Here is a 17415-nt window from a genome sequence, read left to right on the forward strand (position 1 = left end):
ATTTAACTATTTCTGCCAATGCAGTTTATTAGCATAATTATAAATATTGATGCAAAAATTTCTGGTTTTATAACCAGGGCTTGGAAGTTGGAAAGGTCTTGAACAATGTAAAACATACTAGTAATCCTTTTCCCTGCAGTTAAACCAGAAAACACTTGATCTGTTTTGCATTTTCAAGTGATATGCTTTGAAGGAAAAAGTATATGAATGTAAGGAATAAGTTTTCACTGTAGATGTGCAGTAAGAAGAATATGGAATTTGAATTTTGTGTCTGCTATTTTTGCTTTCTTTCTATATTTTGTTATTGTTGTCCTATTTCAGGGAAGAGGCAGAGGTCGTCCAAGAAAAGATGGTATGCCCCTTTCATCAAAAGGTCGTGGTCGGGGAAAATCAAATGGAAGTGCTGGGGAAGTCTCATCCTCGACCTCTTCATCAGCATCATCATCTCCTGCTGCAGTTTCGTCATCGACCGACAAACTCATCTCTGCTCTGGCTCCCCCAGCATCAATCGCTGCCACAGCTACTTTGGTCCCTGTTATTAAACCTCTTGTGCTGCCCACTTCTCAGACTACACTGGTTTTGCCCTCCGAACCAAAGACCATAGTTGCAGGAGCTTCAAAACCTCTCGTGACCAGTACCACGGCTGGGGTTGAGCTAAAATCTGCCGTTCTCGATCCGGGTCTAAGTGTATCTTTAGATTCGGTACAAGGAAAGGTTAAAGTCCTGACGCTGCAAAGTAAAACAGTGCTCGTAAGAGCAGGTGCGGCAACAGATGTGTTGGCATCTGCACATCAAAGTCTGCTAGATAGTGAGTCCCCTGGGAAAACCAGTGTGGTTTCGTCGTCTGTTACAATCCCCGTTTCAACAGTACAATTGAGGACAGTGGGTGATGCGAGTGCTACGCCTGCTCAGGTGAAAACTGTTCCAAAGGCGTTATCCGTTTTAGATAGGAGACAGTCGGCACAAGCAGGAAAGAGTAAAGTGAATCAGACTGAAGAACAATCGGTCAGCAATAAGCCTGAAGTGTCGAGTTCGAAGGAGAAGAGCATCAAGAATTCTCAAAATGAAGGTGTGCCGTTACATGGTAAGAGTATTGTAGAATTTTTGACAGAGTTTGGAATTGAGACTACAGGTCTTCTGAAAAGTCACACAGTCAAGACTTTGAAAATATGTAACCCTTGCAGTGGGAGAGTTGAAATTTATCGTACAAAAAGACTGACTACCTTACCTACTACCTAGTCTTTGTGTGTGATAAATTTCAACTCTCTTCTTCATTTGCATTCATTGAATAAGGTAGCCACATGTTGGGCACACCTAGTACTCCCCTCTGACACAACCAGTGTTTCCTGTACATCTTGTAATTTGAAAAAAATAACATACATTTTTATGGATGTTGTAATTAACCTCATAACTCGTCTGTAATGCATAAAACGCATAAAAAATGATCGTTCTTTCATCAGTTCAATAAATACCCAGAGAGACCATCGATACACACAAAAAAAATATTGCTAGTGATTCCATAGCTTTGTACAAAAACTTTTTTCACACTTTAGTAGCTTTTACCCATACTGAATGTTCATGTAAAAATCATTTTCTAGCTTAATGTTTAAAAAATATCCACATAGACAAAGTTCATAGCCATGTGTCTATGGCTTTTTGTACAAAAGTTACACGTGTTCAAAGTCTGTTGCATAACTTTTAGGGCACCGTGACTTTGATATGATGATGTGTTTGCAATGATTATATCTTTCACATATTTGTAAACACTAATTTACAACAGCTGTTCATAAGCATAAAATAAATTGTTTAAAAAAGTGTTCCATGAAACTGAAGTCATTGTTTTCACATTTTGCACTGTGTAAATATTTTTAACAAGATTTAATCAGAGTTAAAGTAAATTAAAATGCATTGAATGATCTGAAAATATCTCCAAAACCTGTAAAAGCCAGGGAATTTTTGTTGGCAGGATGAGTGATGTTTTATGTATTCACATAATTGGATAGTGGTTCTATTCCATTCCTTTGGCCAGTCAAGTTGGATTTATTTGATTTATTTTACCTTGCTTTTCTGCCACTTGGGCTTATAACAGGTTCAATACCGTGGAGTCCCACTGCACAGGGGATCGGATCAAACTTTAAACTGTAGGTCCAGTCCTGATTAATCTTCGTGCATATAAATGGGATTTAAAAGAAACTCAAACAACAAAACCAGACTGACTATGTATCCAGGTGCGAGAACTTTGGTGGCCTGGATGGGACCTTATGAATTTTTAATAGGGCTGAGCCGATACATCGGTATCGGCACCAATGGTATCGGTATCAGAAAGTATCAGTTGCAATTTATTTACAGATACCAGCTGATACTTTTCAGTCATTTCGGTCCTTCATGGGCTCCGCAAAAATGATGTGCAACACTTAACGCAGAGACTAATTATCTTGGAAAGTATGCAAAATTGGAAGTTTCTTCTTATTTTTTACCATTTATGTGTGGAAAAATGGAATTTCGTGATTACACGACATGTAATTTAATTCATTCATTGTTTTCTGCCTAATTGGCAGGTTTTTCACTGCAATCTCCAGCTTTCCCTGTTCTCTGCCTTACGCTTCGTAATAGCATACGACCCAGTTAATTTAATATCATCCATAAGCTGATATCTCTTTCTTCCATGGACTTTTCTTCCTTCAACCATTCCCTCCAAGGCATCTCTTAGCAGGCAGTTCCTTCTTAGACAGTGTCCTAACCAGTTTCTTTTCCTCTTCTTGATGGTCTCCAGTATTGATCTTTTTTCACCAACTCTTTTCAGTACGGCTTCGTTTCTTACCTTGTCCGTCCATTTTACATGCTCCATTTTTCGCCATGTCCACATTTCAAAAGCTTCGAGTCGTTTCTCTTCATTTCTTCTCAATGTCCAGGTTTCTGCACCATATAGTGCTACACTCCACACAAAACATTTCACTAATCTCTTCCTTAGACCTATGTCCATGGGTCCACAAAAAACATTTTTTCTTCTATTGAAAGCTTCTTTTGCTATTGCGATTCTCATTTTCACTTCTTGGTTGCAGCTCATGTCACTGCTTATAGTGCATCCGAGGTACTTGAAGCTATCCACTTGCTGGATTCTTTCACTGTTTGCTCTCACATTAATATTCCTTGGTTTCCGTCCTATAACCATTGCCTTTGTCTTCTTTACATTAATCTTCATTCCATACTGCTCACAGCTGCTGTTTAACTCTTCTAACATACTATTTATGGTTATTTCATCCTCAGCGAATAATGCCATGTCATCAGCAAATCTTATGCAGTTTATTCTTCTTCCTCCCAATTTGACACCTCCTGTACCCTGGAAACAAGTTTTCACTATATCTTCTAAATAGATATTAAACAAAGTAGGCGATAGGCAGCATCCTTGTCGTACTCCTCTTCCAATTTCACAGCCTTCTGTCATTTCGTCTCCTGTTCTCACTTTAACTCATTGATTCATGTATAAGTTGCTTAGAAGTCTTCTCTCTTTCCAATCTACACCAATTTTCTTCAGAATTTCTAAAAGTTTAACCCAATTCACTCTATCAAAGGCTTTCTCCAGGTCTACAAATACTACAAACACCTCCTTTCCTTTCTCTAAATATCTTTCCCCAATGGTCCTCAGTAAACCAATTGCATCCCTTGTACCTCTTCCTTTCCTGAAACCAAACTGTTCTTCCTCTAACTCGCCACTGACCTTCGAGTATAGGCGTCTGTTCAGAATTCTTAGAAGAATTTTTGCCGAGTGAGATATCAAGCTGATTCTGGCATTGCTTTTCTTCTGCAGAGGTATCAAAACAGTCTCCGTGAAATCTTGTGGCCAATCCCCTTTCTCATAGATTTCATTGCATAAGTGCAGTATTTCTCTTTTTCCATCTCCCAGGCATTTGATAAGTTCAACAGGAATTTCATCAGTGCCCGTTGCTTTCCCATTCCTCATACACGACATGTAATTTAATATTGTGGTATAAATCTTGAATATTTTGAAGTAAAAAATATGGTAAATTAATGCATATAGTTAGTGTGGAATACTTACACAATAATATTAACCTTTTGAGACCCAAGGCCTTTTTCACATGTAAGCCTCTCTGTCCCGAGCCGATTTTGAGCAAAATGCAGTGTTTCAATTAACTGAGTGTTGATCGGAGACTAATTGCCCTAGAGAGATGAGTGATATACCGTTGTACGTGGAATGAACCAGAGATTTAGATTATATGAAATTTATGCAAATTTGGCGTATATGTGGCAGGGGGGGGGAGGGGGCTAACTCTCAAAATTCCAAATTTCTGAAGAAGAAAAAATTGGTTCCCCCACCCTCCCCCCAAGAAAAAAGTACATGACAGTGTCGACATGCACATGGAAATGATCGCTGACATGTAAGGAACACAAAAATATTTGCATTATTATCATATGACCAATGTAACTTGAGTTGTACCCCCAAAAGGAATGGCCACTGATTCAAGCTTCAAAATGCAGCGGTACCTTGAAATGACTATAGCTCAGAAACTAAATGCCCTAGAGATATGAGAGATATACCGTTGTACGCAGAATGAATCACAGATTCAGACGATACATAATTTATGCACATTCGGCGTACATATGGAGGAGGAAAAGGGGGAAATCCCCTCAAAAATAGTTTTCTTAAAAAAAAAGGTGTTTCCCCCTGCCCCCCCCCCCGAAAAAATGTCAAAATGCAAAATTTATGCAAATTTGGCGTATATATGGAGGGGGAAGGGAGAAAAACCCCAAAAATTATTTTAAAAAATTGTCACTTCAGCCAAAAAATGTCTTCGCACTTGGGCACAAAACGACACCTATGCACAACATTCACGGACGAAAAGCTAGAACGCAGTGAAAAATGAGCACCGATTCTTGCAGCTACTTGAAATTCTATTTTTAGACAATGCAGGATAACCCCTGTCGCAACTTGTGGACACTTGTGCTAAAAAAACAAAGGTTTCCTTCAGCATGCTTCGAAATTCGATTCTCACAACACAGATTCAGCAACCAGTCTTCCCCCTCCCCCACCCCCTCACGGAAAACTTTCATTTTGACATCCGATACTGATAAACAAGCTTCCTTCGAAAGCAGTTCACAGGCGGGAGTGAAAAGCATTGCTTTAGAACAACAAAGCCGGTGTTCCTTTGTCGGCAAAAAGTTGACCTTGAAAAGAGACGCAAAAGAGAAGTACCTTTCCCCGCCTTTCCCCCTCCATCTTCATGAAGACAAAAAAAATGAAAAAAAAAACCATTTCTGTTAAATACAAGTGTTAGGAACAATATTAAAAAAAATCGAAATTCTAGCTAAAAATAGAAAAGTTATAACGTAAAAACTACGACCTTGACACAGCGTCTCGATCGAGATGCTTGGGACAGTGAGGGTTACATTTGGGTATCTCGTTCGAGACGCTTGGGCAGCAAAAGGTTAATCAATAATTTGAACAACTTTAAATTATTACAATTTTCAAGTATCGATGGGAATCGGTGCGAGTATCGGCATCGGTATCGGCTTAGCCCTAATTTTTTATGTTGCTTTACAGCATGTGTGGCTTAATGTGATGGGGAATAACTATGATTGCATTAAATGCATGGGAGTGAAAGTCACAAAACACCTTTTTCTATATTTGATCTGGAACTGCAAGTGTTGCATGACTTCACAAGAGAGCCACGTAGCATTTTTCAGACCTGGGAAGATACCTGGTCTCTACCACTTACCCTACCATCCTCGAAACACTTGAAAGTCCGTAAAATCAAAGACCATGGAAAAGCTTAAAAGATCTAAAGAACTGGAAAAACAGCTATTTAGAAGCATTGATCATCCCAATGCCGTCGTGTGATTGAAATAGGATTGAAGTATGACAGATTTGGGTAAAATATGCTATTTTAAACCAAAATCATAACATAAGCAAGCATAACAGTTTCATGCAGAAATAAGCATTTATAAGCGCTTTCAACCTTAGTTAAATAGCTCATCAAGGTATGTAATAAGAAGTATAACCTTTTTTCTTACCATCAGAAGTCTGGAAAAGAATATGCATTTCGCTTATAAATCCAGGCTCCAGTGATAACATTGAAACAGATACTTCCTGAACCGATACACTTAAGTATTGGCTGACCTGCAGTTAACGCATGTTGTGAAGTTGTAAAAAGCAAGGCATAAAGTGAGAGATTAAAAAATTCAGAGAATTGTACAGCAAGGTGGACTGATTTAAATCAGGTGATTTTTTAAGAAAAAAATCAGATTTAAATAACTTCCAATAAATAATTTATACATTAATGTACATAAGGAATTTGTAGATATCAAAATCACTTTTTGTGAAAGTAGATTAATCTCGTAATAATTTAATGGTAATTATTAGGTTCTAAGAAAGGAAACAAAGTAATGAAAATCATTATTTTTTCCACTCTTGTACAGACACTGACACTTCTAGGTTGCAACAAACCCATTGACTTTCAGTGGAATTATTACAACCCAGAAGTGTTCGTGACTGTAGCTTGCCAACGGCTCGACCAAGAAGAGAAAAAACATCTAGTATTGTTGTTGAATTTTCAACTGTACACAAGCATAGAGCATGTGGGTAATGCACTCAGCTGTTTACCTTTAATCGTAGCCATTCATTGCCAAAGTGTGAAGCATTCTTCAACACATTGTCGTTTATTCAGTGTCAAGTGTTTGTAGCATTATGAAGGAGAAACCATATGCAGCAAAAGTAGACATATAATTTAACACTTGTGAAGTTTTTGACACAGCAAGGGAGGAATATATATATATATATATATATGGCAATATGGAGGCATTCATATTTTCATGCTATTTTCTAGGGATTGGGCATATTAATCGGTACTCTCTATCGATATTGGCCAATATATGCATATTGAGAAAATTGCAAATAATTTTACCTATCTATAAATATCTTACCAATTTGGTTCAATATTGTGTCATTTCGTTATAATTTTTAGGATATAAACATAATATACATAAGTACTTTTTTTAAAAAGTAAATGTCTAAATATGGTACTTCTTTTGCATTGCAAAATCTTGCTCCATCTGGAGGTCAATGAACCAATAAGATTCTTCAAAAACCATTTGATATTTTATATCGGATTGGTAAAATGTCGGGCCAAAATTTCATATTGGTCCATCCTTACCATTTTCTATAGTTCAATATCGTGTCAGTGTAGACATTTAGGATGAAACTTGACAAGTAACAAAAAGTACTACATTATTGTTTTGCAGGTCCAGTTAATGCTGCCAGATCTCCTATCAAAACACTTGAGGCTAGAGAAGACTCGCAGGAATCGGAAATCGAAGATATGGTGACTGAAGTGGTGGTACAGAGACCACGTGTTCCTCGTCGACGTGGCATGGGGCGTGGGAAAGGTGGTTTGGGTAGAGGACGTGGACAAATTGGTAGGGGGGCAGGTGGTGCAAGGATTGGGAACAGGGGGGGTAAAGTGGACATGAACAGAAGGGGTGTTGTTCGTAGGAGGAATCTTAACAAACAAGGGAACAAGGGGGTTAGTTTAGTAGGTGAAAGTAGTGTTGCTGATGCGAGCACGGACGAAGCATCTGAAGTGAACGAACAGGGTGGTGTAGGAGTCAAGAGGGTTAGTCAAACGGCAGGTGACACGGCAGTAGGTCGAAGGCCGTCTCAGAACGAGACAACTGCTAAGTTGCCTGCAGTGGACCAGAATGAAGGGCAGGTGCCCAAGACGCAAACGTCACCAGATGCAGGGCCTCGTAAACTTTATCCGAAACGTGAGAACCGAAAGCCCCCTGCACATTTAGCCGATGCGTTTGGTCCTGCCCTATTCTCCACGCCTGATGTTCTCCGACGCGTGGACGAGAAGAGTCCGAACGAGAAAGAACCGGTGTCTCCAGGGAAAGCAAGTGCTTCTCCAAGTAAAGATGCAGAAACAGTTTCTGATGTGAAAAGTGACGAGGATACTGAGCATTTGGAAGAATGTGCAGTTACGGTGGACGAGGAACCAGTAGAAACACCAGATAGCAATCTTAGTGAGGAGAAAAGTACAAAGCAGAATGCATCAGTGAGGAGTAGGGTGAAATCTGAATCCATTCACAGTGATGAAGATGAAAGTGACGATTCCGAAGATGATCCAAATAGGCTGTGGTGTATTTGCAAGAAACCTCATAACAACAGGTAAGTTGAATTGGATGAAATTGTGGCAGAAGTGGCTTGGTTCTTTGCTCTTAGCAGTGAGTATTTGGAGACAGGCTCCTCATATTCTCAACATTGTTGTTGCTAGAAGCAATGAGGATCTTCTGTTTTATTTTCTGTGTAGGTATCCAGAAAGTTGCTGAGCCTTTGAATTTTAAAAAAATCTATCACGAGATTTGAACCTGATCCACATCTACGAGTATTATAGTCAGATTGACTGAAGTTAAGAGATCACGGATGAAGGATAATTATATTTAGAACACTTAATATAAATGTGGATTATTTGAGTTGCGATGCATAGTTAACAATTTAGTTGCAGTAACATGAAATTAACCTCGTATGAAACACTCCCGGCGGGGGAGGACAAGAATTTTTTCCACCTGTTTAAGCAGCTCTGGTGCCCACCCAGCATCTTATAAAGTGGGTACCTGGAGGAAATTCTGGGGGTTAAAGGTGGCCAGGGGTGTGGTGCTGATCACATCGCCCCCACCTTGGACCGTGATGAAGAAAGTGACTAACTCCACACCCCCTATATACCTTCATGGCATGGTGCTAAGCACAGGGGAGCACTTTACTTTTTTACTTTTGAGACACTTAAGTTTAATTTATTTTTTCAAAAATACAATGCAAATTCTTTTCTACATAATGCAAGTTTGTTTAATGAGTTGATGTAGCATGTTTTTCTTTTCCTTCAAAAAGAGGATTGGACTGCAGGGAGGGTAGTCCTACACATCCCACTGAAATGTTTTCAGTCCAGGACTTCTAATTTGGACACTAACTTTCAACAAACCTGACATCAATCTTGATTGATCATTGTCAAGTTGTCCCTGTCATGTCGAGAATATTAATCTGACTGAAACATGGCCAGTGTTGGCAACAACTATCTTCAAAATTCTCTTTTAGACTATAAAAGTTTTTAGCAAATGAAGCTACCTTTTTGACTTTCCCTCACCTTACTTTGCACATGTATAGTTTAATTACTGATATCTCTATGGAAGTTTCAATTAATTTTTATCCATGTATGTTTAATTTCTTGCTTTACAGTAACAGTATAGGTTTTTATTTATGTTTCTATCCAATGTTAATTGTCTTCATGCATGTGTGGAAGATTGAGACTTACATGGTTCTGTAGGACAATCAAAAACTGATGAAATTGATCACACTTGTAAATTATGTGGAATAATAGAGAGTTAGAATATTTGTGACCATTAGGTATTAAATGGCTAAAGGTAAGTGCATGAGTGTAGAGAAATGTAAAAATGTATACAAAGTGGGGGAATTGCAACCTGATTTAGAGCAGTTCGTGGATAATAGTTGTAATGAGGAGAGTTAAGAAGTTTGAGTTTGAAGATGGTAAAATTTAATAGCCTGCAGCAATACATCTTTGTATAATCACCTCAGAACAACTGGTCAATATACTTGGTATATATGCCATCTGAGTTCTTGTGGTAATTTCTTCCTTTGTTCAGTTTTTTGGTCATAAGTATGATGATCGTCAGAAACTTAGAATTGACAGTTAAAATATGAAGGCTGTTGTCAGACTTCTCGAAATATGTAAATGATCACATGGCCTACTGCATTTCTTCCTCACCACATTTCACAATTCAAACGTTATTGCTATTTTTGTCTTTTTGTAGGTTCATGATTTGCTGTGATAGATGCGAAGACTGGTTCCATGGGAAGTGTGTCGGCATTACAAAGGCAATGGGTAAGGACCTTTGGTGCATTAATTATTTATTTTTGTGCGCACCTGTAATAAGAAGAGAAATTTTGTGTTCTTAGCATAATTGTAATGATGAAGGATAGTTCAATAAACGTAAATTGTTATTCTTGTTAGTGACTGTTTTTCCAATAGCTCCACTGTGCGGCTGTCTTCAAATAATGGATATGCCATCGAGTTTTTTTTCTTTCTGTCTCTTGACGGTTTTACTAGATCAAAATCCCTGTAAACTGTAGTGGCAGCTGCATGAAACCTAACCCATTTAATAGCATTGTGTGATAAAAGTGGACCAAGCGGCCAACACCTTTCCTGTATTTGGTATTTTGTGTGGTCTACCAAAATGCTGTGGGTTGCTTTCACAAAAGTGATAATTATCCTGGAAATTATGGAAAATTCCAGGTTTCCATTGCACCAATATTGTGTTAAAAACTATTTTTGTGATTACATAATTTAATATTCTGATGTAATTCTTGTAAGTTGATGCTTATAATGGGAGTGGAAGACTTGCACACTAATATTAATGAATATTTTGAACAACTTTTTATTAGAATTTTCAGGTGTCTGCATTGGTGGGAATCAGTAGAAGTATAACCTCTTTATGGGTATCATTTGAAACTGGCATTGATTCAGCCTTAGATGAAAGTCCATGCATTTTCCCCCATTTTCCTAGCACTGTTGCACGAAAACACTGCAATAAGTGCGGCAGTAATATATTGTGCCATATTTGCAGTTAAGTGTTGACACTAGAACAGCCAGTGCTGTTCCAACATGGTGGCACTGGGAATTTTGCATAAATTCTACATGAATTTTCTTAGAAACTTGAAAAATCTCAGGGTGTAAGGTCCAACCTGTAAGGCATCCAAAAGTCTACCTCACTTTACGTAGTGCACTCCGGTAACTGCTTCTTGCAGACCGAGGCTCTAGCATATGGACCTACGGCCAGTATAGTCTCTGTAGGGCTGGGTTTGTCCTTGTGTGTGCTAAGAGCCCCTTTACAGCCTCAGCTTTTAATAGGTCAGGATATTTTAGTTACAGAAAGGGCTGGGTCCCGTATAATGTGGCAAATAGTCCAAGTGCTAATGCACCCATGATTTTAATTTCAATCAATCAATTTAAAACTATCAAGTAATCAAATCTTGAGAATGGAGGCAGACGTACAGTGCAAGTGATGATGTATTCAACGATTTCTTGTTTCATGGACTGTTGCAATTTAACAGGTAAATGCAATACAATTGATACTACAAAAGTGGAAACATTTTGAATTTAGAACTCTTCTGGTTAAACAAAATTTCTTTTCTAAATGAGCTTACATGATTCTGTGATGCCTTATTTTCTGCATCTCGATTTATATACATTAAGAGTTTTTGGATACACTGGAAATAGCAAAAAGAAATATAGTGTTGATATTTAGGCACCCAATAGCATCAAATGGGAGAAAAATATTCATATGCCATTCCATTTTAGAAATTCCACTTTCTAAATGTGGAATTATGTTTACATTCATGATCCAGACTAAGTAACCATTATGGTTTCTGAGGTATCATACTATAAAATTAACTGCCTTACGGACTTATTTGTGAGCAGCAAGAAAAAACCTAAGTAACTTTTGAATAGTTGATACAAATTCTCTGAGCCAGTAAGTTATTTCAGATAAGAGTATTGCTGAATGTATATGCATGCATGCAAATAGATTCTTGTGCTTCCTGGTGGTGTAGTGGTAGCATCGCTGCCTTGTAATCGAGGAGTCCTGGATCCAATACCTGGTGGAGTCACATAGTAGTTCGGATCCCACTTTAACCTGTAGGTCCAGTCCCAATTAGCCTTACTGTGCATAAAGTGGACTTAAAACACATACTCTATCAATCAAATACAGATTATTATGTCTACAATCGTAAGAAGAGAGAAACACACATTTTCCATCGACATTATCTAAGAAAGTGGGATTGATGCTGAAATGGGAAAAAGTTTTTGGAATTCCACCACTGTTATGGATAGAAAGGGAACCAGTGATGATATCCCTCCACCACAAGCTGCATCCAACTGCAAACCTGTGGTATCACATATAACTGTGGACCAGAGATTCAATAATAAATTAATTCTAAGGTCATGTGGTCTAGTTGGTAGGGCATCTGACTGTCACGCGGGAGACCCGGGTTCGATTCCCAGGGTGGGTAATCTAAGATCAGAATATTTCTGGCCTTGTCCCCGCATAATGTGGCTCTGGAGCTCACTCAGCCTGAAATCAATTGAAACCTGGGGCCAACCCTGGAGGGTAAAGAAGGTTGGAGCATGGTGTTGATCACCACCTCCAAAATGGCCGAAATCTAGAATGTGTGGTGCCCTACCCTCACATCCCCTAACTTTTGCTATGAGTTGTAGTCTTATAACTTGCATTTATCCCAACTGGCTGACATAGTGTAAATTTTAAATATTATTCATTTACAGTGTAAAATATTTATTATTTTTTTAATCTAATTAGCTAAAAATTAGTACATTCCAGTTTCATTAATATTTTATCTATTCTTTTCTGATATTGTTATTTTATTCACATCAGTGTCAATGTCCATTGAGGTGTTACTTCAAGAATGGAGATCTGTGCCATATTTTTATTGATATGTAATATAATTTATCTGATTCTGGCTTCCAATAAATAGATAATTTATATTTGTTAAATTTTTGTCCTTTCTTAACCCTTCTTATTCTTTAAACAATGGTTATTGTGTAATTCTATTAGCTTTTCTGCTTTAGAAATGCATGATTACATTTTTTGGTTATGTATAATTTGTGCACTCCCATTGTATTTTGCATTAAATGCACTGTCTGATGAAGTGTGACGTTTCTGTGCAGTCTCTCAACTTATTGAATCAACCATGGTTTTCGCTAAGTGAGTAATATCTGTGTTGATACTTTTATATTCCTTTAGTGTTTCAATTTTCTTCAGTTAATATCACGATTCATAGTCTACAGTAGTAATTATTAATATAATAATGTGATGTGCAGTCATATGCAAATTCAAATCTTAAGGTTTTTTAACAGATGGTTAAGGATTAAATTGTAGATTTTAATTCAAGGAACTGTATCCTATTTACCTCAAACAAATAAATATAGGTATTAAAAAGTTTGCACAAATTGTTGTATTATTCTGTTTGTACTTATATTTATAACATCCATTTATATTAATATCTGATATGTTTTAAGATTATTTTTCCTGTTTGTATCTGAAATTTTTGAAAGTTGTGTATTTAATGTGCCAATCATAATTTTGACGCTGATTGAAATGGACATTTCAATGCATGTACTTAGAAGAACTTTGAGATCAAAGTAACAATCATCACTTGTTACTTGGAAACGAACTTTCAGAAATTAATGCAGTCTTTTGTAACAGAGTAACACAATCACTACATGTCACTTATGTGTCACTTGAACTGGCCCATTTTCTCATGTTGGTTCAATTCGTCGGTTGCACAGTTAATGCTTTTTTTAAACACTGGAGGCACGTGTGTCACTTGTCACTTCGGGATCCCTTGTTGTGTGCCACTTGTTACTCCAGGCTGTAAGCTCCCTAAAGTGCCCAACCATGTCGACTGTTCAGTGTAGCATGGTTGCCAAGTAATTTGGAAACTGTGATATGCCTGTCTTGCAGCATTGATATTCAAGGAATTGTTTGAAAGACTGAAATCGTACAGGGTAACAATTTGAACTTCACTTTGGAACTCGGCAATTTGTGTTTAAAAAAGCACACACTTCTTTCTACCTTTACTCTCTCAATAGGTGCCCATTCATGAGAGAGGCTGGGTGAGCCCTAGATGCAGGGCTATCAAAGAAAATTACGTATTTCAGTCACTCAGCTCAGAACTTCGATATGCCATACTGATTGCCCCACTTTTAACTTGCCATGCATCATTTTTAAGTCATACCATGAAACTTTATACCTAGGCCCATTATGTATTATCTCTCTTTTAATTATTCAAATTATAATTATGTAGACTACAATGTAAATACGAGTCAAGTTTAAAATTGGTGGCACTCAAGGTTATTTGACCCCATCATGTTACTCAATGGAAAACTGGTTATCTAAAAAGGGACTTTAAAGGACCCTTTGGTTGAAGGAAAAGTGCAGATGTATGTGGGCCTGCGAAGGAAAAGTGCAGATGTATGTGGGCCTGCACAGGACACACACATTGAAAAGGTAAACACTAAAACATGTCCTCACAGACAGTGGCATCAGAAACTTAAGAATATTGATTAAAACATTATCATCATCTCACAAATGATGACTGGTAAGTATGGTGGTATTTAATTGCACAAATTTGCATATAGGAGATTTTTTAAACTAATCCTGGTTTAATGTGAGCTTAGTAAAACAGTAGATGTGATATGAAACGAAAGTAAGATAAAGTATTTCATCCAAGCGATAAACATTAAATTCATTGTTACACATGAATGCATATGCACCATGCCATGAATATACATGGGGTGGGGAGTTCCACACATTATGCATCTCTGTGGCGGAAGTGATGTAATCAGCACCATACCGGTAATTTCAACCCCCTCAACCAACCATCAATTGATGAGTCTGGGTGAACTTCAGAGCTACTTATGCAACAATATTGTCAGAAAAATGTCTGAGATTACACAGGAATACACACAGCGTATATGTATCATAGATATCATCCTGACACACTTATTTATGGTAAATAAATAACATTTGCTTGCATATTTATTTTGAGTACTCGTGATAATATTTTCCCTGCCATTCTATGCATTTCTTCCATGATTTTTTAAATATAATTTCTACCTTCTAATACCCACATTTGAAGCAGACAGGCAAGTCGTTTCAAAAGACAAGAACTCTTCAAGGAACAAATTGAGATCAAGATTCACACATTTCTCTTTATAGTGTAAGGATTTTAAATCTGAACTAACATTTTTATTAGATGAGATTTTTGTAAAGTTTAATTCTCAAGTTTTGGATATTCTGTCAGCTCTGCAAGGAATATATCATATTTTCCTCCCCAAAGCAGTTCAACTTTGCACAGACTGATACCTGAGAGTATTGTATCTCAATGAAGTTTCTTTCTGTTGACCATTAATTCATTAAACTTGAAATGCGCACACACATACACAGAGAGAGAACTACTTACGTGACCATGATTTGTACATTTTCTGATTTTATAAAGTTTTGCATGTACCCTGTGAGGCAGCTATAGTCATTCTTGTTCAAATTAATGTCAACCGTTGCGATTGTCTCAAGATTTGCATGAACCCCCAAATATTATCTCGCTATCCTTGTTGATCCTAGAATGACTCTTGTTTATCATTCTTTCCAAAAACTGTACATAGTGGCTTTCACATTTCAAGGTATGCTGATCTACAATGCCATGGATGCCTGGGTTTGAATCCCACCCTGGGCATGGTTGTTCTTATCTTCATCAATTTCATCATGTCACCATTCGTCTTTATCTTTGCGATTAGCCAAAAAGGGAAGTATTTCAAGAAACCTTCCAAGTTATTCAGAGTATGTTTTTTACAACGCTCTTTGTATGTCAGAAGTTCAGCATACTTCATTTGATGATCATGCAAAATCACAAACCGTGTAATAAAATGTAAGCAAATTACATTCTGGGAATATGTAAATTTGGTAATAATGGATGTGCCACAGGATCACAGTAAATTACAAATATTTAGTTTTTATCTTATGCTATACAGACATTAGAATTTGTTCAAATTTCAGTTCATGTAAAGTATATAATAATTGTGTAAATATTGTTTCCACTATTATCAATCCAATGTTCGTAACACCTTGTATAATAGACAAAGATTGGTAAGGTGTTTTCTAAGTAATCTATAGCAAAAAGTTACTTGGTTGTTATTAGAGCAAGATGAGCTAGAAGATATAATATGTTCATCCAGCATACAACCCAGACCTTGCCAGGTAATGTAGACATCTAAGTTGACCAGGAATATCTTACATGGGGTTGGACCTTATGATGTTACTACATCACATATTAAAGATTATCTTTAATGATCAGCGTATAAAAAATATGAAATTTCTTCAGATGAAAATGTCAGTGTTACACAGACAAACCAGAATAATTAAGGCATAGTAACACATTATCACACTGAGTTAACAGAAAGTGAATAAATCTGAAATGAGAATCCGCATGTGCATAATGTTTATAGAAATGTAGACAAAGAAGATGCTATCTGTAAAGTATCAAATGTGAGCATGTGATAATGGAAATAGTGTCAGTGCTGAATAGTGTGCATGTTCACACACACACACAAGAATGGGCATTTATAATGGCAACAGTATTGGGATTACTCTGGCAAACTATGCAAGAAGAAACTAGCAATAATATTACAACTAAAAGCAAATTATGTAAAGTCGTACTATTAGAATTTGCCATTGTATCTAAAGTAGACCTGCAAACTTTTTTTTTTCTTACGACAACTGAATACACCAAAGGCAGCTGCAAGTATAATGTATCTGCAATCTGAATCAATGAAATGTGCCCAAACAGGGAACCAGCCTCAGGACTATCCTGGCTATAAGGCTATTGGAAAACCCTCAAATCACGTTGAGTTAAAAGTAAAGGTGTAGGCATTGAACAAGGGTTGCCAGGCATCCTGTTTTTGCAGGCCATTCTGTATTCTATAATTCTTATCTCGTGTGAAAGTTTATATTATATATTATTTTAATATTATATATAATATAATTGTATTGGAATATTGTGTTTAAAAGCTAGTTTTAAAATTCCTGTTCAGGGTGTGTTCTGTATTGGCAAAGGATAAATCTGCAACCCTGACTTTTGTTACACTATGGAAAGCAAGTGTTCACCAAGAGAACAGTTGCATGTGGTTCTTAACAATTAAATGAGTAATATCCCCAAGAAGATTGAGTGTTAGAAGCAGAAAATAGTAACTGGGAGGAGTAATGCATGCCAGCATTCCCTTGAAAGATTAATGTAAAGACAGTCTGGAGAATTTGACTGTGCAAGCCAGCCTAATTCATTTCACTTAAAGATGAAAATAATTATCATAAGAGAGAATATAACATGTTTTTTATGAACTGTAACATGCGGAAAGATGTAACTTGGCATGTTGACAATTGAATTATAGTAACTGGAAAGATGACATCACTTTGTGGAAGCCTCAATACATTTTTTTGTATCCATAAGTACTGTACAGTTAAAAACTAGATTAAAACTCAAATTGCATATCATAATTAAGTTCCAATTGTATGAAACTTTTTAATTCAAGATGAGTACCATTAAGAAAGATTGTTTGAGGTGTAGTTACATTTTGAGAAATGGTCATGTTTTCTGATGTGTCTTGTCAATTTTTTTCAAAACCTAGAGCTACAATAGCATGAATGACAACATATGCTGCAAATATTGCCCCTTTATAGCACAGTGTTGCCAGTCTCTGTTTGTGGCCCTCCCAAGTGTTTTATGACAACAGTTATATGGGGCGGAATAGGAGATTGTGGAGT

At 37.0% G+C, this 17415-nt stretch overlaps 1 protein-coding gene across 4 annotated transcripts in view; it reads left to right on the forward strand.

Annotated features, from left to right (window-relative positions):
• The window catches only part of pps (protein partner of snf), a 110170-nt gene that overhangs the window by 61621 nt on the left and 31134 nt on the right, over positions 1-17415 (forward strand). For all 4 annotated transcript variants that reach the window (XM_083127034.1, XM_083127038.1, XM_083127037.1 and 1 more), the window contains 3 exons: positions 322-1084; positions 7258-8182; positions 9838-9908. In XM_083127034.1, the coding sequence (XP_082983160.1) occupies positions 322-1084; positions 7258-8182; positions 9838-9908 (1759 nt within the window). The remainder of the gene's footprint in view (positions 1-321; positions 1085-7257; positions 8183-9837; positions 9909-17415) is intronic.

This window comes from Lepisma saccharinum, chromosome 8, assembly GCF_977018435.1.
Source record: "Lepisma saccharinum chromosome 8, izLepSacc3.1, whole genome shotgun sequence".
Classification (NCBI taxonomy): domain Eukaryota; kingdom Metazoa; phylum Arthropoda; class Insecta; order Zygentoma; family Lepismatidae; genus Lepisma; species Lepisma saccharinum.